Source organism: Brachycentrus maculatus, unplaced genomic scaffold (genome assembly GCF_059751285.1).
Source record: "Brachycentrus maculatus isolate JH-2025_06_01 unplaced genomic scaffold, ASM5975128v1 h1tg000334l, whole genome shotgun sequence".
NCBI classification, from domain to species: Eukaryota; Metazoa; Arthropoda; class Insecta; order Trichoptera; family Brachycentridae; genus Brachycentrus; species Brachycentrus maculatus.
The window spans coordinates 685,001-704,388 of record NW_028281083.1 but is presented as its reverse complement, the minus strand read 5'-3'; the positions used below and the strand labels follow the sequence as shown (position 1 = coordinate 704,388).

Genomic DNA, 19,388 nt, shown 5'->3' with positions numbered 1-19,388 from the left:
TTGTATCAAAAATTATTATGATTGATTAGTAGGTAGGTATGAACATAATTATTAGGAATTGCAAAAAGTTACTCAGTTCATTGGCACCCTAGAGTGGCTTGAGGATATAATTTTTAATTATAAAAGTCATTTAAAAAACGGTGGCAGTATATTAAATTCCTAACAAATACAACAAGAAAATAAACAATCATTAAAAAACTAGTGTAAACCACACTGTGGTTAATTTGTTTTTCAAATACGATTATCATTATTTTCATACGCATTTTTTTTAAATATACAATTTTTTCGATTGATTATAGTTTTTATAAGAATATTTGTACTGTCAAAAATATGGACATTTTCAGGACTTCCAACCTGGCATCAGCTGGCTTAAGTGATCACTTAAAACAACCACGTAACCACTATTCTATATATCATATATTAAAATACGTATTGGAATGTATTGGAATATTCTATATACCATACGACTGGATTTTCGGAACTTGTTTTCAATTATAAAGCTTCTACGACCAAGAGGCGATATCTAGCAAGATTCGATTGTTCCATATTTTATTTCCGTGAATCGATTCGATTCTGTGAAATATTTGTAATACATATTAATAACGATCCCTTGGGCGTCTAATTAAATTGATTAATTTTAAATTTAAGTTTTACTTCTTAAATACCACTATTTACCACAATAGTGGTTTTTACCAAGTTAAATTTAAATTAAAGATGGATTGATATTACCACAAAATTACCGAATCAATTAATAAATGATTCAAATTGTATATATATCCAAGAAACTAGAGTGTCGAACAAATCACGTTGCCTTCTAGATAACACTGCATCGATCCGATGAGGTGCCCTATGCACCATCAGGACGCGGATAGGGGCATAATCAGCGTGTAATAGTGACATATGCATTTCTCTTAAATTATTTTTAATCACATCATTACATTACAATCACTTCCACAATTAAAATAAATTTAATTTTACAAACTTATTTCTAATAATACATAACTTTTTAATCGCTCCTCGTATATTGGAAAATCTAGCATTATTAGTAAGTTATAGAAAAGTATGAGAGTGTGTATGTTCATGCGTATACATGTTTGTGTCTGTATGAGCACGTATCTACGTGTGTATGTGAATGTGTGCGTGATAGCGGTCGCTAGTACAGGTTATAATGACCTCCGAAACTAACGAACGACCTTGTTGGAGCCGTGTAATGGTATCGTAAAGCAGGAGTGCCGTATTTATTTTATTTATTATGTAAAAATCATTTCTCGCACAAAATTTACGTAAGTTATGCGACACTTATTCGGGAAAATATTATAAATTGAAGGTACATACTAATAACGTTACATTTAACTGTTTATTCGATCAATTTTAAGGTTTTTACTGAACATGTTATTTTTCATGTTGATGAATCTTTCTTGGCCAATTATCGTATAAATCCATTTACTCTTCCAATATTTTTTTAATAATCCCTCTTAATATTTTTTTCTGATATATCGCTCACTCCTTTCAACAATTGCATTTTGCATTTTGAAGAAAAGGTATTGTTTGATTTTTTATTTTTGAAATATTATTCAAATGGAGAAAAATCTTTCAGGTTTTACCTAAAAAGATCTGTTGCACATTAAAAAGTTCAATAAGTGGCTTGATATATATTTTTGATACATTTTATTATATTCTTAAACATTAAAAACCATCTCCTGAAAAATCAAGTTTTTTTGTTGTTGAAAGGAGTGAGCGATATATCAACTAATTCTCATCGTCTATTTAAATAGTATGGATTGTAAAAATAATGATAATAAAAAAGTGATTTTCACTAATTTGAGTGTGTTTATATATTGTGTCCAAAGGGATTTAATACCACAATTGTAAATAAGAATTTTCTTGATACCTTAACAGAAACGCAGAAATTATTATAAAAATAGGATTTTCATTAAAGTAACGGAGCTTCTCGTCTCTCATCAACTCTTTCAATAGATTAACACCATTTTCTATGTACAAATATTTAAACATAGTATTACACAGTATATAATATTGTTAAAAAAAATGTAATGTATACTGTAGTCAAATAATGCGTATTTTTTTTACTTTGCGAGATTTTTTCCTGCGTTTTTCAGAGTGTGAAAATATTGGTGAGAATCTGATATTGCTAAATAAAGGTTTCAGCTCTAAATACTTAACATAAAATTTCAACAGATACGTGAAACGTTTTTACGAATTAAAAATATGGTTGGGTGGTTGAAAGATATTGCTTTTTAGCAATAAGCCCGACATTGTACTTATTTTTTTCTGTACATGATGTTTAAATAAATAAATAAAATACACAAATTTCTCGAATTTTTAAAAATAAAATGAAGTAGAATAGTACGTATTACACAGTATAATAAATGACAGGTATTAACTTACATACCCCGCTGACAGTGATACCGATTTTGAAAACATTGGTAATAATTTTCATCTTTGAACGCAAAAAACTCGACTTTTTCTTTTTTTTTTAAATGGATGAGTCCGAATGGAAACCAAAAGTTTCATCACCGGACCTAATAATGTGGCGGAAGCTTTTAAAGTACAATAAGTGACCACTTAAACCAACCAACGTCAAGTTATAAGTCATTTAAATGCTCCTCTTTACACGATCCATTTATTTTTTTCATCTCTGTGGCAACTTTTTCATAGGAATTCAGGAACAACAACAAAAAATATATTTTAAAACCAATGCATATTTACTGTACGACATCTCTAAGATTGGATACTGTATCGATCTTGCAGTGTCATTATTTCAGCATTCCTCGGGTGAAAAAAACTCATTATTTTCAATGTTCAGTATGCTAAACGACAATTTGTTTTGAATGGCGAATTAACATTTTGAATACATAATCTAATTAAATTGGCTACAACATAAAAACATGAAAATTAAATCGGAGAAAAAAAAGCAAATATTATTATTGGTAGGCGTTTGAATTAATAATCTATTGGTATATTAAATACTTTTGTATATCCTTATAAGAATGACATATTATTTGCAAAATCTTCTAGTATCCCTTTATGTGGAAGTTATACGAGTAACGTGATTGAAATAAATTACAATCGTGTTATTATATTCAGAGGGCAGTTCATGATACTGAAAAGTGTATTTTTTTAAAAATAATTCTCGAGCATTCGGATCCATGTGTGTGATTCTATTTTCTTTTTTGCAAAATATGATACATTTTGTTCACAAATTAAGAGCCGTGATCGAGATATTCTCTTCCCCATTACGAAACATTACCGTGTGTACCATAAGTAATAGAAAAAAAGGAAAAGAGATCATCGTCTATAATAGTGGTCATCGACTTTTTTGAGAAAAGGATCGTTTTAATTTTTTTTTAACCTGGGGTTTGTCGGATGAATAATGATTTTTTTTTAAATACCCATTTTATTAGATTTGGATCTACTACTTACTGCGTAATCGAATTTCGATTGTTAAAGTAAAATAAAAATGCCATGAATTCACAAACAAAAAAAAAATCTATAAAACAAATTGGTCGTATATGAATTATTTATACGCAAAAATCAAATTTATGAACCAACGTGTTGCAACTTTGCAATTGAAACGCCAAAAATGACAACAGCTGATTAGAAGCATGTTGTGCCATGAGCAATGTTTAGTACTGAGTGTATTGCCTTTACGGTCAACAGATAGCGCTGCCATTGAGGTAAAAAAGTGTTTTAAAAAACATAATTATCTGTCACAGGTAAAACACCTGTCACAAATTCATATAAAGGGGTATATGACAAACCCGATTGCTTTGAAATTTTAACACACGCGTTGTGTCAAAATTTCAAAGAAATCGGTGAATTACTTTAGGAGACTTAAAATTTTGAACAATCGAACGTTTTTATTTTTATTTAAAGAAGTTAATTTGGCTATTATTTCATAGCAAAGATTAAAATTAGTTTTACTTTATTTTGACGAAACTGAGATGTTTAAAGTATGTAGTATATTTCAATTTGCTCGACAGTATTATGCAAATCCAGTTTTTGATTGATAGCGTGTTTCCTCGATGAAAAAATTAAGTACGTGTTTATTAAGACGCAGATCGTGAACTCATGCCTTAAGATTTGTTGCACTTTTGCATTGTACAAGTTTTTTTCCATTCATTCTGGCAACAAATAGATCGATCAACTTTTATTTGCAATATGTCAAATTATACACTAAAGAGTTTTATTTGTAATGCAAATATTAATATATGATTTATTGTTATCTTATTACAACAATATCAATCACGTGCTTGTATGTTATTAATAGGCGATAAAATCTTTCATATTAAACCAATATTTACATTGTAAAACCTATTATTAAAATGCACTCATTTTGGATTTTTAGCGTTCTATGAATTCAACCATACTTAAATTTAATGTGTTTAAGATCACGATACAAAATACGTTTATATAAGCATAAGAGCTAAGTCTCTATATTGGAGAGAAATACGTAACTAATTTTAAAAAATTATAAAAAGTAGAAATGTCTGGCAAATGAATTGAATTATTTTAAAAATCTTATTACCATATTAATAAATCATAAATAAATAAATTTAATTAATTAATTAAAATAAAGTAGTGAAACCTAGACAACGACTAGAAGGCAAAGTGTTTGAGGTATGGTAATGGAGAAGGGTAGAAAAAGTAGTTTGATGTTATGAACTTTAAAAGAAAGGTTTTAGAGAGTGAAGGAAAAAAAATACAGAATACAGAAAAGAACAGATGATAGGATATATTCTGCGGCACGACGATCTTATTAAGGAACAAGATTAATTAACAATATACTATTTTAAATTAAATCACCATTATTATACCAATGTTTCATTTTACAAAAAATCATGTTCCTTAACCCCCCCCCCCTCCTTCCCTTTATTTATTAACCTATTTATACTCCTAAATATATTTTGTTCGTTAGTTTTAATTTTTACCAGAAGATGAAATAATCTGTAAGTTTCGAAACTAGTTGTATCAACATGTCATTCCACAAAGTTAATGCCGAATCAATAAATAATATATATTTATATAAAATGTTGGGAAGCCTGCGCCTGCGGTTTGACGTTTCTGCACATAAAAATTCTCATGTTTTCTACAAAAAAAAATTAAGCGATATTATCATCAAAAATACTAAAATATCGGTAATCTTCATATTGAAGTATGCAAAGAAATAGGTAAGATGTGTTTTTTTATGATTTAGTCATTTAAATATCCGTTGCGCCTAAATTGTAATGACGCGTAGTGTGACGTCAGTTCGCGCCTGGATCCAAGACTTACCGATTGGATGACTCGCAAACCGTGGTCCCTATACTATACGGTTAAAATTTGCGGACCCTATTCTATGTATTTTGTAATAGGAGCGGTAAAATAATGGAAGTGGAATTCTAGTTTTTTCTTTTATCCGCAATTATTCGTATTATTCGCATGCATAGTAAATTATTGTGTTAAAATATTAATAACTTCTACATTATACTCACATAGTATGTAGAATATATAGCCATATTAACAATTACTTTTTCTTCTAGCAATAAATAATATGAATTATTTTATCACATTAACTTATTTCATTTTATCTTCGCATCCCAAGTATTAATTTTTGTGTTCAAAATATTGATAACTTCAACGATATGCTATCACATGGCTTGAAGAATGTAGAATCCATAGCATAATAATCGAGTACTTTTTCTTCGAGCAATGATACGTGGAAAATAAATAGATAAATACCTTCATACACCGCGGTAACATGAGACGATCGCTGGAAATTAAATCCCTCTTCTAATCAATTCTACATTGAAACTCGCTGGACAATGTGAACATTAATTACAGTCTAAGACTTACCTTCACTGATACGTCCGATAAACACTACATACATAGTATAAGATAACACAACCTTTCTATAGGGTGACCCATAAGGTAGTAAATGTTTTAATTTTTTAGCAATTTATTTAAAAAAATACATTCAAAATAGCCTTTGAAATATTTTATTGATACGGTTACAATTCATTTTGCTAAGTTATGAAAAATTATATTTAACACTTCTTGCAATATCTAATTTAATCTTCAGCTCGTTTTTGATCAGGGTGTAGTGTCCCTGTCAAAATATTTGAAAGTTGGCTTTCAGATCAACACAAGACTGTGGATGATTAATGTATGTTACACCTTGCTTTTCAGATAGCACCACAGAAAAGTCTGGTGGTGTTATATCAGGCTATCTGGGTAGCCAAGTGACCATACGATATCACCGAATTTTAAAGCAACACGTCCATGATACATTGGATGCAAAATGATCATTAAAAAACAAATAATTTTCTTTGTTTTTTGACGTCACTTTATAACATATTTTACATGTCAAAAAATAAAAAGCTCTCCTTTTAAATCGTTCATATGAATGTTATAAAATATGGCTTATTCATTTAATTTGCCTGCCTTTTTCATAACAATGATATCAATGTGCGAATTTGGACATTATAATACCTCTATTTTTATTACATGTAATTCAATTTCACCCTTACATCACTATATACATATACTACTACTGTTTGGCGTCAGCAGGGTATATTCCATGAATACGCATTGTTTCATGAAATTGTGCGACAAACAACCAAAGTATCTTATAAATACATAATCTTTACATAGAAAAATATATCTTGATTACAACAGAAAAATTATGAAAAAAACAAAGGTCCTAAGAGGGAGTACACTGCAGGACTGGAGAAGGTGGTAGATGATTGAAATTTTAAATGTTTTAACCGTTTAAATGTTTTATATATTTAACTTAAAGACACAATAATTAAATACTTAATAATAATAATAATAAAACCCTTACCGCACCCCAATGGTGCATAGGGCACTGCTTTATATAAACGCAGTGTTATCTCGATCGTTTACACATGAAGGAAAGGTGATCAGCCCTCCACTTCAGGTACCAGTCCAGTGTAATATTGAATAAATATTAGAGTGAAAAAATCCCTTATATTTATTAATCCCCCCTGGGAATCGAAACGGTAGCCGAGTATGCTGACCATTACACTACGGAGGCGGACGAAAATAATTTAATAATTAAATACTTAATTTATTAATTCATCTAGAAGGAAAAAAATAGTTTTTTTTTATTTTCCGACGAATATTATTTTCGCGTAAATTGTGTATGTTCTTTTTTATTATTGTTCCTTTAATAAATAGGGGACGATGTTAGGTTCCTTACCGCGCAGGATGCATCTACTTGAAGGTACATACAATATGTAATACCAAGTGTATAATACGAAACCGGTGCCCGTATAACGGAGAACTGTTTCAATGGAAGTAAACAGGTCTGGATAATACTTGTAATTAATGTCAAAACAATTAAATGTATTTCTTTACAATAATTATCAGTACACCAAAGCATGTTGAAGTGAACAAATCATGATTGATTTCAGTCAGTGACATAAACGTTTCATATTGAATTATTTATTAATAAATCAAAGAAATTCTTAGCGAATCTTTAAATAGTAAAGTACGTAATATCTTCATTATTGGAATAGTATTTAAATCCTATAATGAGTTTATATACATAAATAGGCAGTTAATTAACATCTCAAGGACTCAACAAAAAAAATAGACTTAAAAATATACGATGTTTGAAAACGTTGCAAAATGCATCGAAATACGTGTCACAACAGATTTTAAGAAAAAGTGGTATTTACCAAGTAAAACTTAAATTAAAATATTGATATACCGCTAAAAGACCTCGCCCGAGTATACTTGGGCGGCTATTATGTGCGAAAATTCCTATGCCCGAGATAACTCGGGCAAACTTTACCTGCCGAAAAGGTTACTCCCGAATATACTCGGGTGAAAATAAACTCGATTCATGGTGTGGTAAAGCGGGAGAAATGACAAGAGGGGAAAAGATCCGACGAAAGTGTTGGTACCACTGTGAGCCCTGTAATTTGGATTTTTGTGCTGCTCCACGTTTCAGAATTTACCACAATTTCGGTGATATACAAAACGCTTTTTTCTATTTTTAGGTTTTTATTTAGGATATACACGTATTTGATGTATGTGTCATACACAATTTTCTTTTTTATAGTTCTATTATGAAGTATTGTAAAATGTGCCCTCGGCACGGAAATACTCGTTGTGGGCACATTATTGTTATTTGTAATTATGTGTGTGATGAAATATAAATAAATTGATTGAATAACTAATTGTTCGAATATTATTATAAGGGTCTCAACTTAGATGAAGCATCTATCGTTTTAACAAAGGAAAATGGAAGTCCCAGGGTTAAAACGGTCAGGGATATACAGTTTGTAAAACTCTTTCTTTAAAAAAAAAGGTTTTTTTTCGTCATTTTTTAATGATTACTGAAAGGGTTGATTCAAGAACATCATAGTTTTCGCATATTTTCATAATGTATTACAAAACAAATAATTAAAAACATTTGTAGACTTAATTGAATATATTGTGTACTAGATACAAGGATACGATTAAACATTTTAGATGTATTGAATTTCACGTCCGGAACGCTTTCCTCATTACAGAATTCTAAAGCAATATGTGGAACAAGGCTGTTTCTCGAACCAGTTGATTTTAATGTTTATTTTCACTTATTTAATTTTTATTTTTAAGTTTTATGTGTATGTATGTACTTAATTGATTGCAAATCTAAAGGACCCTAGGTGACTATTTCTGCAAATTGAAGAAACATAGTTTGATGTGAATATTTTTACACGAATTAAAATTATTTAAATAGTAGCTTCCGTTATAGTTACGACGCGTTCATGACGACATAAATAATCACAGTCCGGTTTTTCTTTTTCATGTGAGAGGGCTGCATTTCTATTACTTTAAAATAATAGCGTTGGTATTGGTACCATGGTCAGTACGACTGATTGCTTAATATAGTCAACTGAGTAAATAATCGCATGTACACACATAGAGATTAATCAGTTGATAAGTGTTAGGGAATTCATCGAAATTAATTACCGTTCTCATTTATTTTTAAGAGATTACATTGAAAATAAGAACAACAGTAAATGAATGTATCATATTTAAAAAAAATAACCCCTCTCCGTACCCAGTGACCAGTGCCGAAATCAGTCAACCCGCTTATTTAAATTCGTATCTTAACGGAGAAAAAAATAATTACCGTTCAATTTGAATCGAGCGTTTTACGACAGACACACAGGGCTCTTATGTTAACCCAGCCGGATCGAACAGGGGGTTCGAAATCACCCACATATGAATTTTAATTCGATAACTTATACATATTATATTATAATTGCTACTTCCTCCATTGTTACCTCAAAAATAATAGTAAAGAAAATTTGCCATACTATTTTTTTTAATTCTCAACAAAGATGAAGAAGAATATGAAAGTCTGGGCATTTACGGGGCTTACGATCGTCATAGGCTGGTTTAAGTGATCACTTTACACACGTATAACATTCACTAATTCTAGCCATTATATATATATATATATATATATATATATATATATATATATATATATATATATATATATATATATATATATATATATATATATATATATATATATATATATATATATATATATATATATATATATATATATATATATATATATATATATATATATATATATATATATATATATATATATATATATATATATATATATATATATATATATATATATATATATATATATATATACAACAACCACACTACTCAAATTCTTGAAGCTTTTAAATATATTGTTCATATTTGAAACCTTCACTGGAGATATCTGTGGTGAGATGAGAGAAGCTTTTTTTAAGCAGAAACTCTTTCATTTGTATGTGAGGTCCGAATCCTGGATTATATTCACATATTCGAGAAACGCTAGATTATGTATAAACGCTAATAAAAGAAGAAAAATAAAATTTATTTTGTTAATTGTTTAATTAACATAATAAATGGGAAATTAATATAAAATTATCTCATTAATTACTCCTAATTCGAAATATTCCAGATACTCTACATTCTTTCACTCTAATAAATGTGGTGTTAATACAAGGGGAGAGCGAGACAGTTAGATTACTCTGTTTTCGTTTGATTTGTCCGATTTCCGACCTCTCGCTTACCAAATGGCCGCCGCTAGTCCATGAAGACGTAGAATGTGTGACACTGTGACTCTGAGTCAGGAGTTGCGTAATACGATTTCCACACAAATATGAAATGGGGTCTTTTGGTACCCCGCTTCAGATCACGTGTAATTTTTGGATGATCAGTACGAGAAAGGTTAATAAATGGAATTCGCAATGGACATCTCCGGCGCAGATGAGAAGCTAACCTTTGGATGTTACTGTCAATCAAAATTTATTCCTCGTCCGAAGTGATGTAGAGCAGAGAGGTTGAAAATTACCGACCATAAATTATTGGTTTGCTTAATCTCGCCTTTACAATATTATTGATCGTGTTTTCGCCGTTTAAATGACACCCATAAGAAATGGTACCGAGATGGATAGTATAATATTATTATTGTGGGGTGATTACTGAAGGCCGCTCGAGGTATTCAGGCCGACCCGCGGCCCGAGGGCGCTTCCAGCCACCACAATGCGCTGGCAAAGCACACTCTCTCACAAAAAGAAACGTTTTCACCAGTCGGAAAAAAAACTCTATCACTCGAAGGCTTCCCCACTTTTTCTTATTTGCCATTTCTCTGAATTCATTTTTATTCGATTTTTCGTACTCGATAGTTCTGAAAAGCAGCGGTGAAATAATTTTGCCTTGGGCTCTGGGGCAGGGTATTAAATGAATGTGTTCAAATAACTAAATTATGTTTAAGCGTGCAAATATTTTTTAACGTTTAAAATTGTTTATTAGAAAGATTTTTATGTTTTCGAATAAACGACATACGCCTACGTATTGTAGTCTAATATTCGTATTGTAGTCTGTAGTAAAATCTTCATATTTTTTCGTTGAATTTTTACTTGGTAAATACTATCAAAATGCATCGAAAGACGTGTCATAATAGATTTTATGAAATAGTGGTATTTACCAAGTAAAACTTAAATTAAAAATAAACATTTTTTTTTCAACCAAAACTAACATTTACTTTTCTTTTATGTAATCAACAATTAAGATGACAACGATTCAATACGATGCAATGCCCCATTAGCCAATATGTAAGGATGAGAGTTAAAAAAAAAGAAATATAATGGACCATCGAGAAATTGAGCTTTGAAATATCAAGCCAAGTAGTTAAACTGAACAAGATATTTTTAAATAAATACATGTAATAAATTTATTATAAGTTATTATAGATAATTCACAAACGTTACAAAAGAATGTTTAAATATTGTATTACCTTACAAATGCACTGAAAGCAGCTCATATCTTTTATGGAATCTACTGCTACTTCTTCTCCCTCATTCTGGCAAGGTTCTCTGCTACCCGCTGAAAGGAGAAAAAAGATTGCCATGTCATTATTTTATACAGAGGAAACTTTTATTGATATATGTATGTGAATATTTAAATATGTATTCATATAAATATGCATATATATATATATATATATATATATATATATATATATATATATATATATATATATATATATATATATATATATATATATATATATATATATATATATATATATATATATATATATATATACATAAATATATATATATATATGTATATATATTTGTATATATATATATTTATATATATATATATATATATATATATATATATATATATATATATATATATATATATATATATATATATGTCACATTCTTTAGTATTATTTCACCTAGATTATTTTTTAAAAAATAAATGAAATTAATTGGGTACAGAGATTATATTTAATTTTGATAAAGCTTGTTACGTAGTGATACTATTGGAAGTTTACCCAAATAAGTACAAATTTAATGAGCTTTCTTTTTTATAACTCTAACATTTTTGGCAGTAAACTCCTTGGTATTGTTTTGTTTAAACGTGTATTTTTGTATATGAATTCAATCATCAGATTTACAATTATTCCAATAAAAACCTTTATTGTAGACTTTTTCTGTATAAGATAGTATAAACGAAACCATGGAACTTTTGTTATTTGATGTCCAGAGGCGGCGCGGGTGGTCTCACTCTGCCCCGGGGAGGCATCTAATATAATGCAAAATAAATCCTAAATCTGTATGATCACTCCCAATTAAGTCATCTGGCCATGGCTGGGAGTTTCGGAAACGTCTCATTAGCATACGTGATGATTACCTATGACAGGTAGAACGTCGCCGTATCGATGTTTAAACGCTCCGGTGATATGATTGAGTGATTTGATACGAAGACCCCGGCATTAGATTCGGTCAGACTACTATCATTACTAGCCTTTGTAAGTGCTACTTTTAAGGCAAATGGCAAATAAAATGCCATATCAATAAACGAACGGTTGTCTTACTCTCAAATCGTTGTTGCGCCCTGTCAGTTATTTTACACACACATAATAGAACAAAATCAGTCTAGAAAATAATTTTGCAACATTTTTGAGTGTGTCAAAAACTGGTCAAATTGTAAACTAAAATAATAATTTTTCTAGCATTTCTCATGTATGTTATTATAATCCAGGATTCGGACGTCACATACAAATAAAAGAGTTTGTGCGTAATAAAAAGCTTCTTTCATCTCACCAATAGATATCTCTAGTAAAATTCTAGTGATTCAAGCACTATGTTTCGAAAATCGAACCATATATATGTACTTATATAAAAGTTCCAAGAATAGTGTGGTTGTCAATCATGTGTAGAATTAGTGAATGTTACACATGTATAAGGTGATTATTTTTTGACATATCAACATAGATGAAGAAGAACGTTTGATACCATATTTAGCTGTTAACAATCAGAGGGTAGATAAATTACAAATTGACATTTAAAAAAAACATAAATTACAAAATATGATAATAAGGAGGGCAAAGGATAAAGGGAGTTTAGGGAAGGAGGTAGAGAGAAAAATATTATATTTAGATTGTTCAAATATTACATGAGTAATGTAAATAATGACATAAAAATGTGTAAATATTAAATCTAATATGAATAAAAATAAAATCTAACTAATTGACTAACCAAGCAAGTAAGTAAAAATTTATTTTTATTTATATTCAAAAGAATCAAAAGCCTTTTACATAAATTTTGGAATAGAGAAAGGATATACATCAGTGCTTTATAGAAAAATTGATTCTGTTTTATTTGTATTGTGTTCATCAACGAAAAATATACAATATTTAATTTTTACATTTTTTCCCCTATAGAAAACCTTACCAAAAACAAATATGAAATTAGTAAAAATGGTTAATGGCCAATCTAAAATTAAAATGAAATATGTTTTTTTTATTTGCAAGGAAAAATATTTATTTAAACCAATGCGCAATGCAGTGCTAATAGAGAGACCAACATAAAACACTCAGGTAGAATAATGATCATTATATATTTACGTTTAAATATTGCGTGCATTACGCACCTTGATCATCTATAATTTATCTCTATAATTTATCTCTCGGCGATAACTTTTCAAATAATGATATTAATGTATATATTCTCAAACACAGCTAAGTAAGATTCATCTTATATGGTTAACCACATCGAGTCTCCGATCACGTGCGCTTACAATATAGAAATTTACATTACCATGTGTCATAAATTACATCGCATACTAGCTTGTTGACTTTATAAATATATTGCAACATTTCTCAAAAGCTAAATTGCAAAGCTTTTTAGTCGTTCTTTTCAGGAGAAAATAACGAACAATTATTATCACATTCAGGGCTGACATAATTTATAAACGTCACGAAAAAAAAGATATATTAGAAAATATTTCGACGAAGATTACATCCAACATTTTTTTTTATTAACAAAAAATACGAAAATGTGTTCCCTGAATTATAATTATACGATGACAGATAAACTGTTTTACAGATTAAACTCGCAAAGGTTGAACAACTATGTCTAAAAAATATCATGAAAATTCGAGGAACAAAAATCTTTTCACTGACGAAGAAATTTTCAAAAGAATAACATAAGTCGTTGAAATTGTATTAGAAAATTTAAATAGGGCAATCATACTCCTAGGGGTATAGTATTTTAAGTATCTTCAACAATAAAAATTAACCCTAGTTTGGTAAAATTTAAATAACTTTATATATGACTTTTTTTTGCTACCTATAGGAACGCACCTAGCAGGTGACCTTGCATGTATTTTAATTGATTTTTTTCTTTCGATATAATTACAATATGGAAAATTACAATATACATGTTATACAAACACAAAAAAATGAATTCCAAAGTCGTTCCATTTTTTTTCTAATTTTTCAATTTATGAAAAATCAACACATAAACATACAGTTTATAATCGCTAATGTGACGTAGAAGCTGATACTCGGAATATGGCTTAAAACATATATGTAGTTGAGTTACTAGAAAGACACATTGCATGCTAATTTTTTATTGATTTATAGTGGCAAGATATAAAAATACTGAAATTTCCGGTATGGCAATAATTGAGCTGGAAACATGGCAAAGGTTCTGTCTGATATATTAATTAATGACAAATGATCACATTAAATGACGTATTAAATTAATTTGCAGTTGCCTTGTCCATAATAGTAGAAACACGCGACCGTCCAGAATCGAGGAAAAATCAATTATACCTTGTTAGCTTGTCAATCTTTGTATCCAGCTTGTCAACTCGTTTAGCAATTCAACCAATCTACATTCATAATAGACATAAAACATATCTGTGTGTTTATGCATATACATATATATATATATATATATATATATATATATATATATATATATATATATATATATATATATATATATATATATATATAAATATATATATTTATATATATATATATATATATATATATATATATATATATATATATATATATATATATATATATATATATATATATATATATATATATATATATATATATATATATATATATATATATATATATATATATATATATATATATATATATATATATATATATATATATGTGTGTGTGTGTGTGTGTGTGTGTTTATCTTTATTCCCATAAAGTTTGTTTTTCAAAAATACAAATATTTAACGTTTTTTCATATAGTGATGTGAATATTTGTATTCTTATCGTGTATTTACCCGTTTTTTCAAAATCTCCGGACTGTTCTTAGATTAACCTAAATCTAGGTATCTGGTGTTTAAAAATAGTAATTAATTTGTGGTTGAATGGTTTTGAACCTAGAATTTCTGACCTGTGAGATAGCACCACAGCCGTAATAGCTATGATTATTTTTGACGGCTAAGACCACATTTTTTTCTGTTGCAAATAGCAAAATTTGAGACCCCATTTCTTGGTGAATTTGAAAATATACAAAAATGATAAACCCCTTATAGCTAAAACTGCCAAACATCCATTTTTGTACATTCGATATGATTTGATTAATGAGCTTTATCTGCAGTCTGTCCGTTGAAGAAGGACAACGCAGAAGAATGACTCGAGATCTGAACATTACGATTACAAAGCAAAACCTTACTTGTCCGCCATCCATTATAATGTAACAAATTTAATGATGACCGACATCCATATTTTATTTGCTATCTCGATACTCAAAAAGGATTCTGACATTAATGTCACATCTGTAAAAGCTTTCCAAGATAAGGCAAGAGTAACGAGGTACCCCGTACCGGAGTCGCCCTTGTTTCTTGCCTTGTAAACAAAACCACGAAAATACATATTCCGAAGATTGTTCAAACTAGAGCCTATTTGTATCGCGATAAAGAGTTTCAAAACATTCTACTCCCATCGATTGGCTACATCGTTATTTAGTTAAGGAAGTTAAACTTAGACACAATTTACTAATAAATTTGAAAATACCAGAGTAATTCATTATTGAGATAACATATCGCTCACTCCTTTCAAGAACGTCATAAATCAAAAAACTTGATTTTTCAGTAGAACGTTTTTAAAGTTAATAAATATAATATAATTTATTAAAAGTAAATATCAAGCCACTTATTAAACTTTTTACTGAGCAACAGATCTTTTTAGGTTAAACCTGAAGGTTTTTTCTTAATTAGAAAAATAACTATTTTATTTTAAAAAAAATCAAACAATACCTTTTCTTCAAACTGCAAAAACAACACTTTCTGCCATGTAGCGGGTAAATATTAAGTTAAAAATATGCCTCTTTTGTTGGGATAAAGCACATTTTCTGGGCATTCCGAAAACATGCACAAGTGAAAATTGACGATTTTTGATTAATGACGTTCTTGAAAGGAGTGAGCGATATGTACTCTGGAAATAAAAATCAACCTTCAAAACATAAAAGGCATTGTTTTAGCAAAAATATATTGAAAATATATCTTATTGTGTAAATCAAGAGTTAAAATTTGTGTCAATTTATTGTCTAAATCTATATTATTTATTGCTTAATTTATCCGCTTTTATGTTCTCATAATGATAAAAAATATGACTTGCTCCTTTAATAATAAATATATTTCACTATTTCTCATAATAATAAAAATATGATATTTTCGAGTTTTTTGAGTGAATTTCAGCCAATTCTTTCTCGACAGTACGTTTATACACGTGTAAAAAATTTCAATTTTTTTTTTAAAATTGATACTGAGAAATTCTTTAAGTCGAGATTATAATATTTTATTGAAAAAAAAATTCCCCAATGCTTTAATTACAATAAATCCATATTTTTATCAAAAATATAGCAAAATAATAATGTTTTATTTTATTTCCATAGGATATTCGTTTTTTAATTAATACGCTTAGCTAATGAATATTTTATTTCAAACATTTAAAAGCAATCAACAAAAACCTATGTATACGGAAAACCAAGAACATAATCGATTCCATTTGAGGAAAAATCATACATGTCATAAAATGGCTTAATTCAAAATACAAACAATGTAAGGCATTATGAAATTTATTTCAATCGAATGGATAGCTTAAGTAATTTGGTATGGCGAATTATTTTCAGCAAGATCAAAATAAAACAGGGGATAAATAATATGTATAATTTTACATGCTATTTTCTGTTTTATTTTTACCCCATAATAATATCCGTCGAATATATGTAATTTCTATGTAAACATATACGCAAATATCTAATTCAGCATTATCCAAAGAGATTTCTCTCAAATTAACCTTATTCGACTGCATTCAGTCTTATGCGGCCGGAGCAATCAAACCGACTATTGCAATAATTATTATTATTGTAAGTCTGAATGAATGGCAGAAGTTGCCTTGAATCTAGACATCAATTTCATAACTTGTTTGAAAGGGAACCTAATGAGGTAACGATGTATAAACGTGTATAATGTATCTATGTTATGTACAAACTAGAATACTGAGATTTCCCCATAGCGAATACAGACACATTTCGTGACATGGAGAGATGTCGCTAAACAAATTCGACAAATTCCTGAATTAAATTGCGATGCGATGTAAATATTAATTATAATTTCCTTTTTACACATATATATATATATATATATATATATATATATATATATATATATATATATATATATATATATATATATATATATATAAATATATATATATATATATATATATATATATATATATATATATATATATGTATATATATATATATATATATATATATATATATATATATATATATATATATATATATATATATATATATATATATATATATATATATATATATATATATATATATATATATATATATATATATATATATATATATATATATATATATATATATATATATATATATATATATATATATATATATATATATATATATATATTTATAAATATATATATATATATATTTATATATATATATATATATATATATATATATATATATATATATATATATATATATATATATATATATATATATATATATATATATATATATATATATATATATATATATATATATATATATATATATATATTTATATATATATTTATATATATATAAATATAAATATATATATATAGATATATATATATATATATATATATATATATATATATATATATATTTATCGTTTATATAATCTTATCCAAATATGTCTAGAAAGTGTGATAATTATTAAATAAAAAATTTTAATTTTCAAATTTTCAAAATTTCACATATAAATTAAAGATAATTAACGAAAACACTGAAATACAAGAATATACTACCATTTCGATTGCCAAATTGACACTCACATTTGATTCATTGTGAGTATTCAGGGAACCATAACAAATTATCATTGGGTCATCAAAGCGGTCGAATATTTTGTTAAATTGAATTTTTTATATTTAATAAAAATATTTACTAAAAAATTATTAAACCATCATTAATATATTATAGTTATTGTAATAGTGATTTTAAACGATTTATGTTTAAGTATTACATGTTTTATAAAGATAAAATATCGATAATTGCACAACAGAGATTATCAATGTTCGAAAATGATGCGGAATGCATCGAAACACGTATCACAATAGATTTTTAGAAGTAGTGGTGTTTACAAAGTAAAACTTTAAAATTCATAATACGTTTTTGTGGCAAGTAAGTAATAATGATGTACATGAGCCATCACTAAATTCCTGCTAAACGAATACCCAATGATGAATACGAGTTGATTCATGATATTGTAGCATAATGTTGGCACTTAATTAGCCATACGCGTTGCTCCCGTTAACCACTATTCTAATGAACATGTGAACTGTGAGCATTAGTGTTTATTCATAGCGACACAGTTCATGATTCCTGTTACAGCTGATTCCCTGCTAAGGCGAAATGCATTATTCTGACGTAATTCTATCCTGGCGCTAAGCATGGAACAAAACAATGTATATTAATATGCAATGCGAGTATGTTAGATGTACTTGTATGTACCAAAGTGTTACAAATGAATTAAAAGTAATGCAATAACACAGGCTAAGAATAACACCAATGGATTTGTAACTTAACTATTGTACATTATTAAAATATAAAATACATAGTTCTTAACCGAAAAGCTATTTCTTTTAACACTCTCCCTATCATTCATCGTTCATTTTGTTTAATACAATGAATGATATGCAGAATGTTATATTACCAAACACATAAGTTAATAATCCTTTTAATAAACAAAATAAACCTCATTTTTTTGTTGAAATGAAACATGATTTATTTTTGACTGAACGTAAGCTTTATAAATAATAAAAATCATTATTTACCGTTTGTGCCCACCTTATTTATAAAAAATAGTTAGTTGTAAGGCAGCAGAAACAGCGATATTTCTATCATTTTTAAGTTGTCAATCATAATTTTTAGCACTTTTTAAGTTTTATAAAATAAAAATCAAATATTTTATTAAAC

General features: G+C 27.9%; 1 protein-coding gene across 4 annotated transcripts in view; it reads right to left on the bottom strand.

Moving 5' to 3' along the window:
• cv-2 (crosveinless 2-secreting protein) overlaps positions 1 to 19,388 on the bottom strand; it is a 172,028-nt gene that overhangs the window by 79,652 nt on the left and 72,988 nt on the right. For all 4 annotated transcript variants that reach the window (XM_088268864.1, XM_088268866.1, XM_088268865.1 and 1 more), the window contains exon 4: positions 11,333 to 11,421. In XM_088268864.1, coding sequence (XP_088124990.1) covers positions 11,333 to 11,421 — 89 coding nt within the window. The remainder of the gene's footprint in view (positions 1 to 11,332; positions 11,422 to 19,388) is intronic.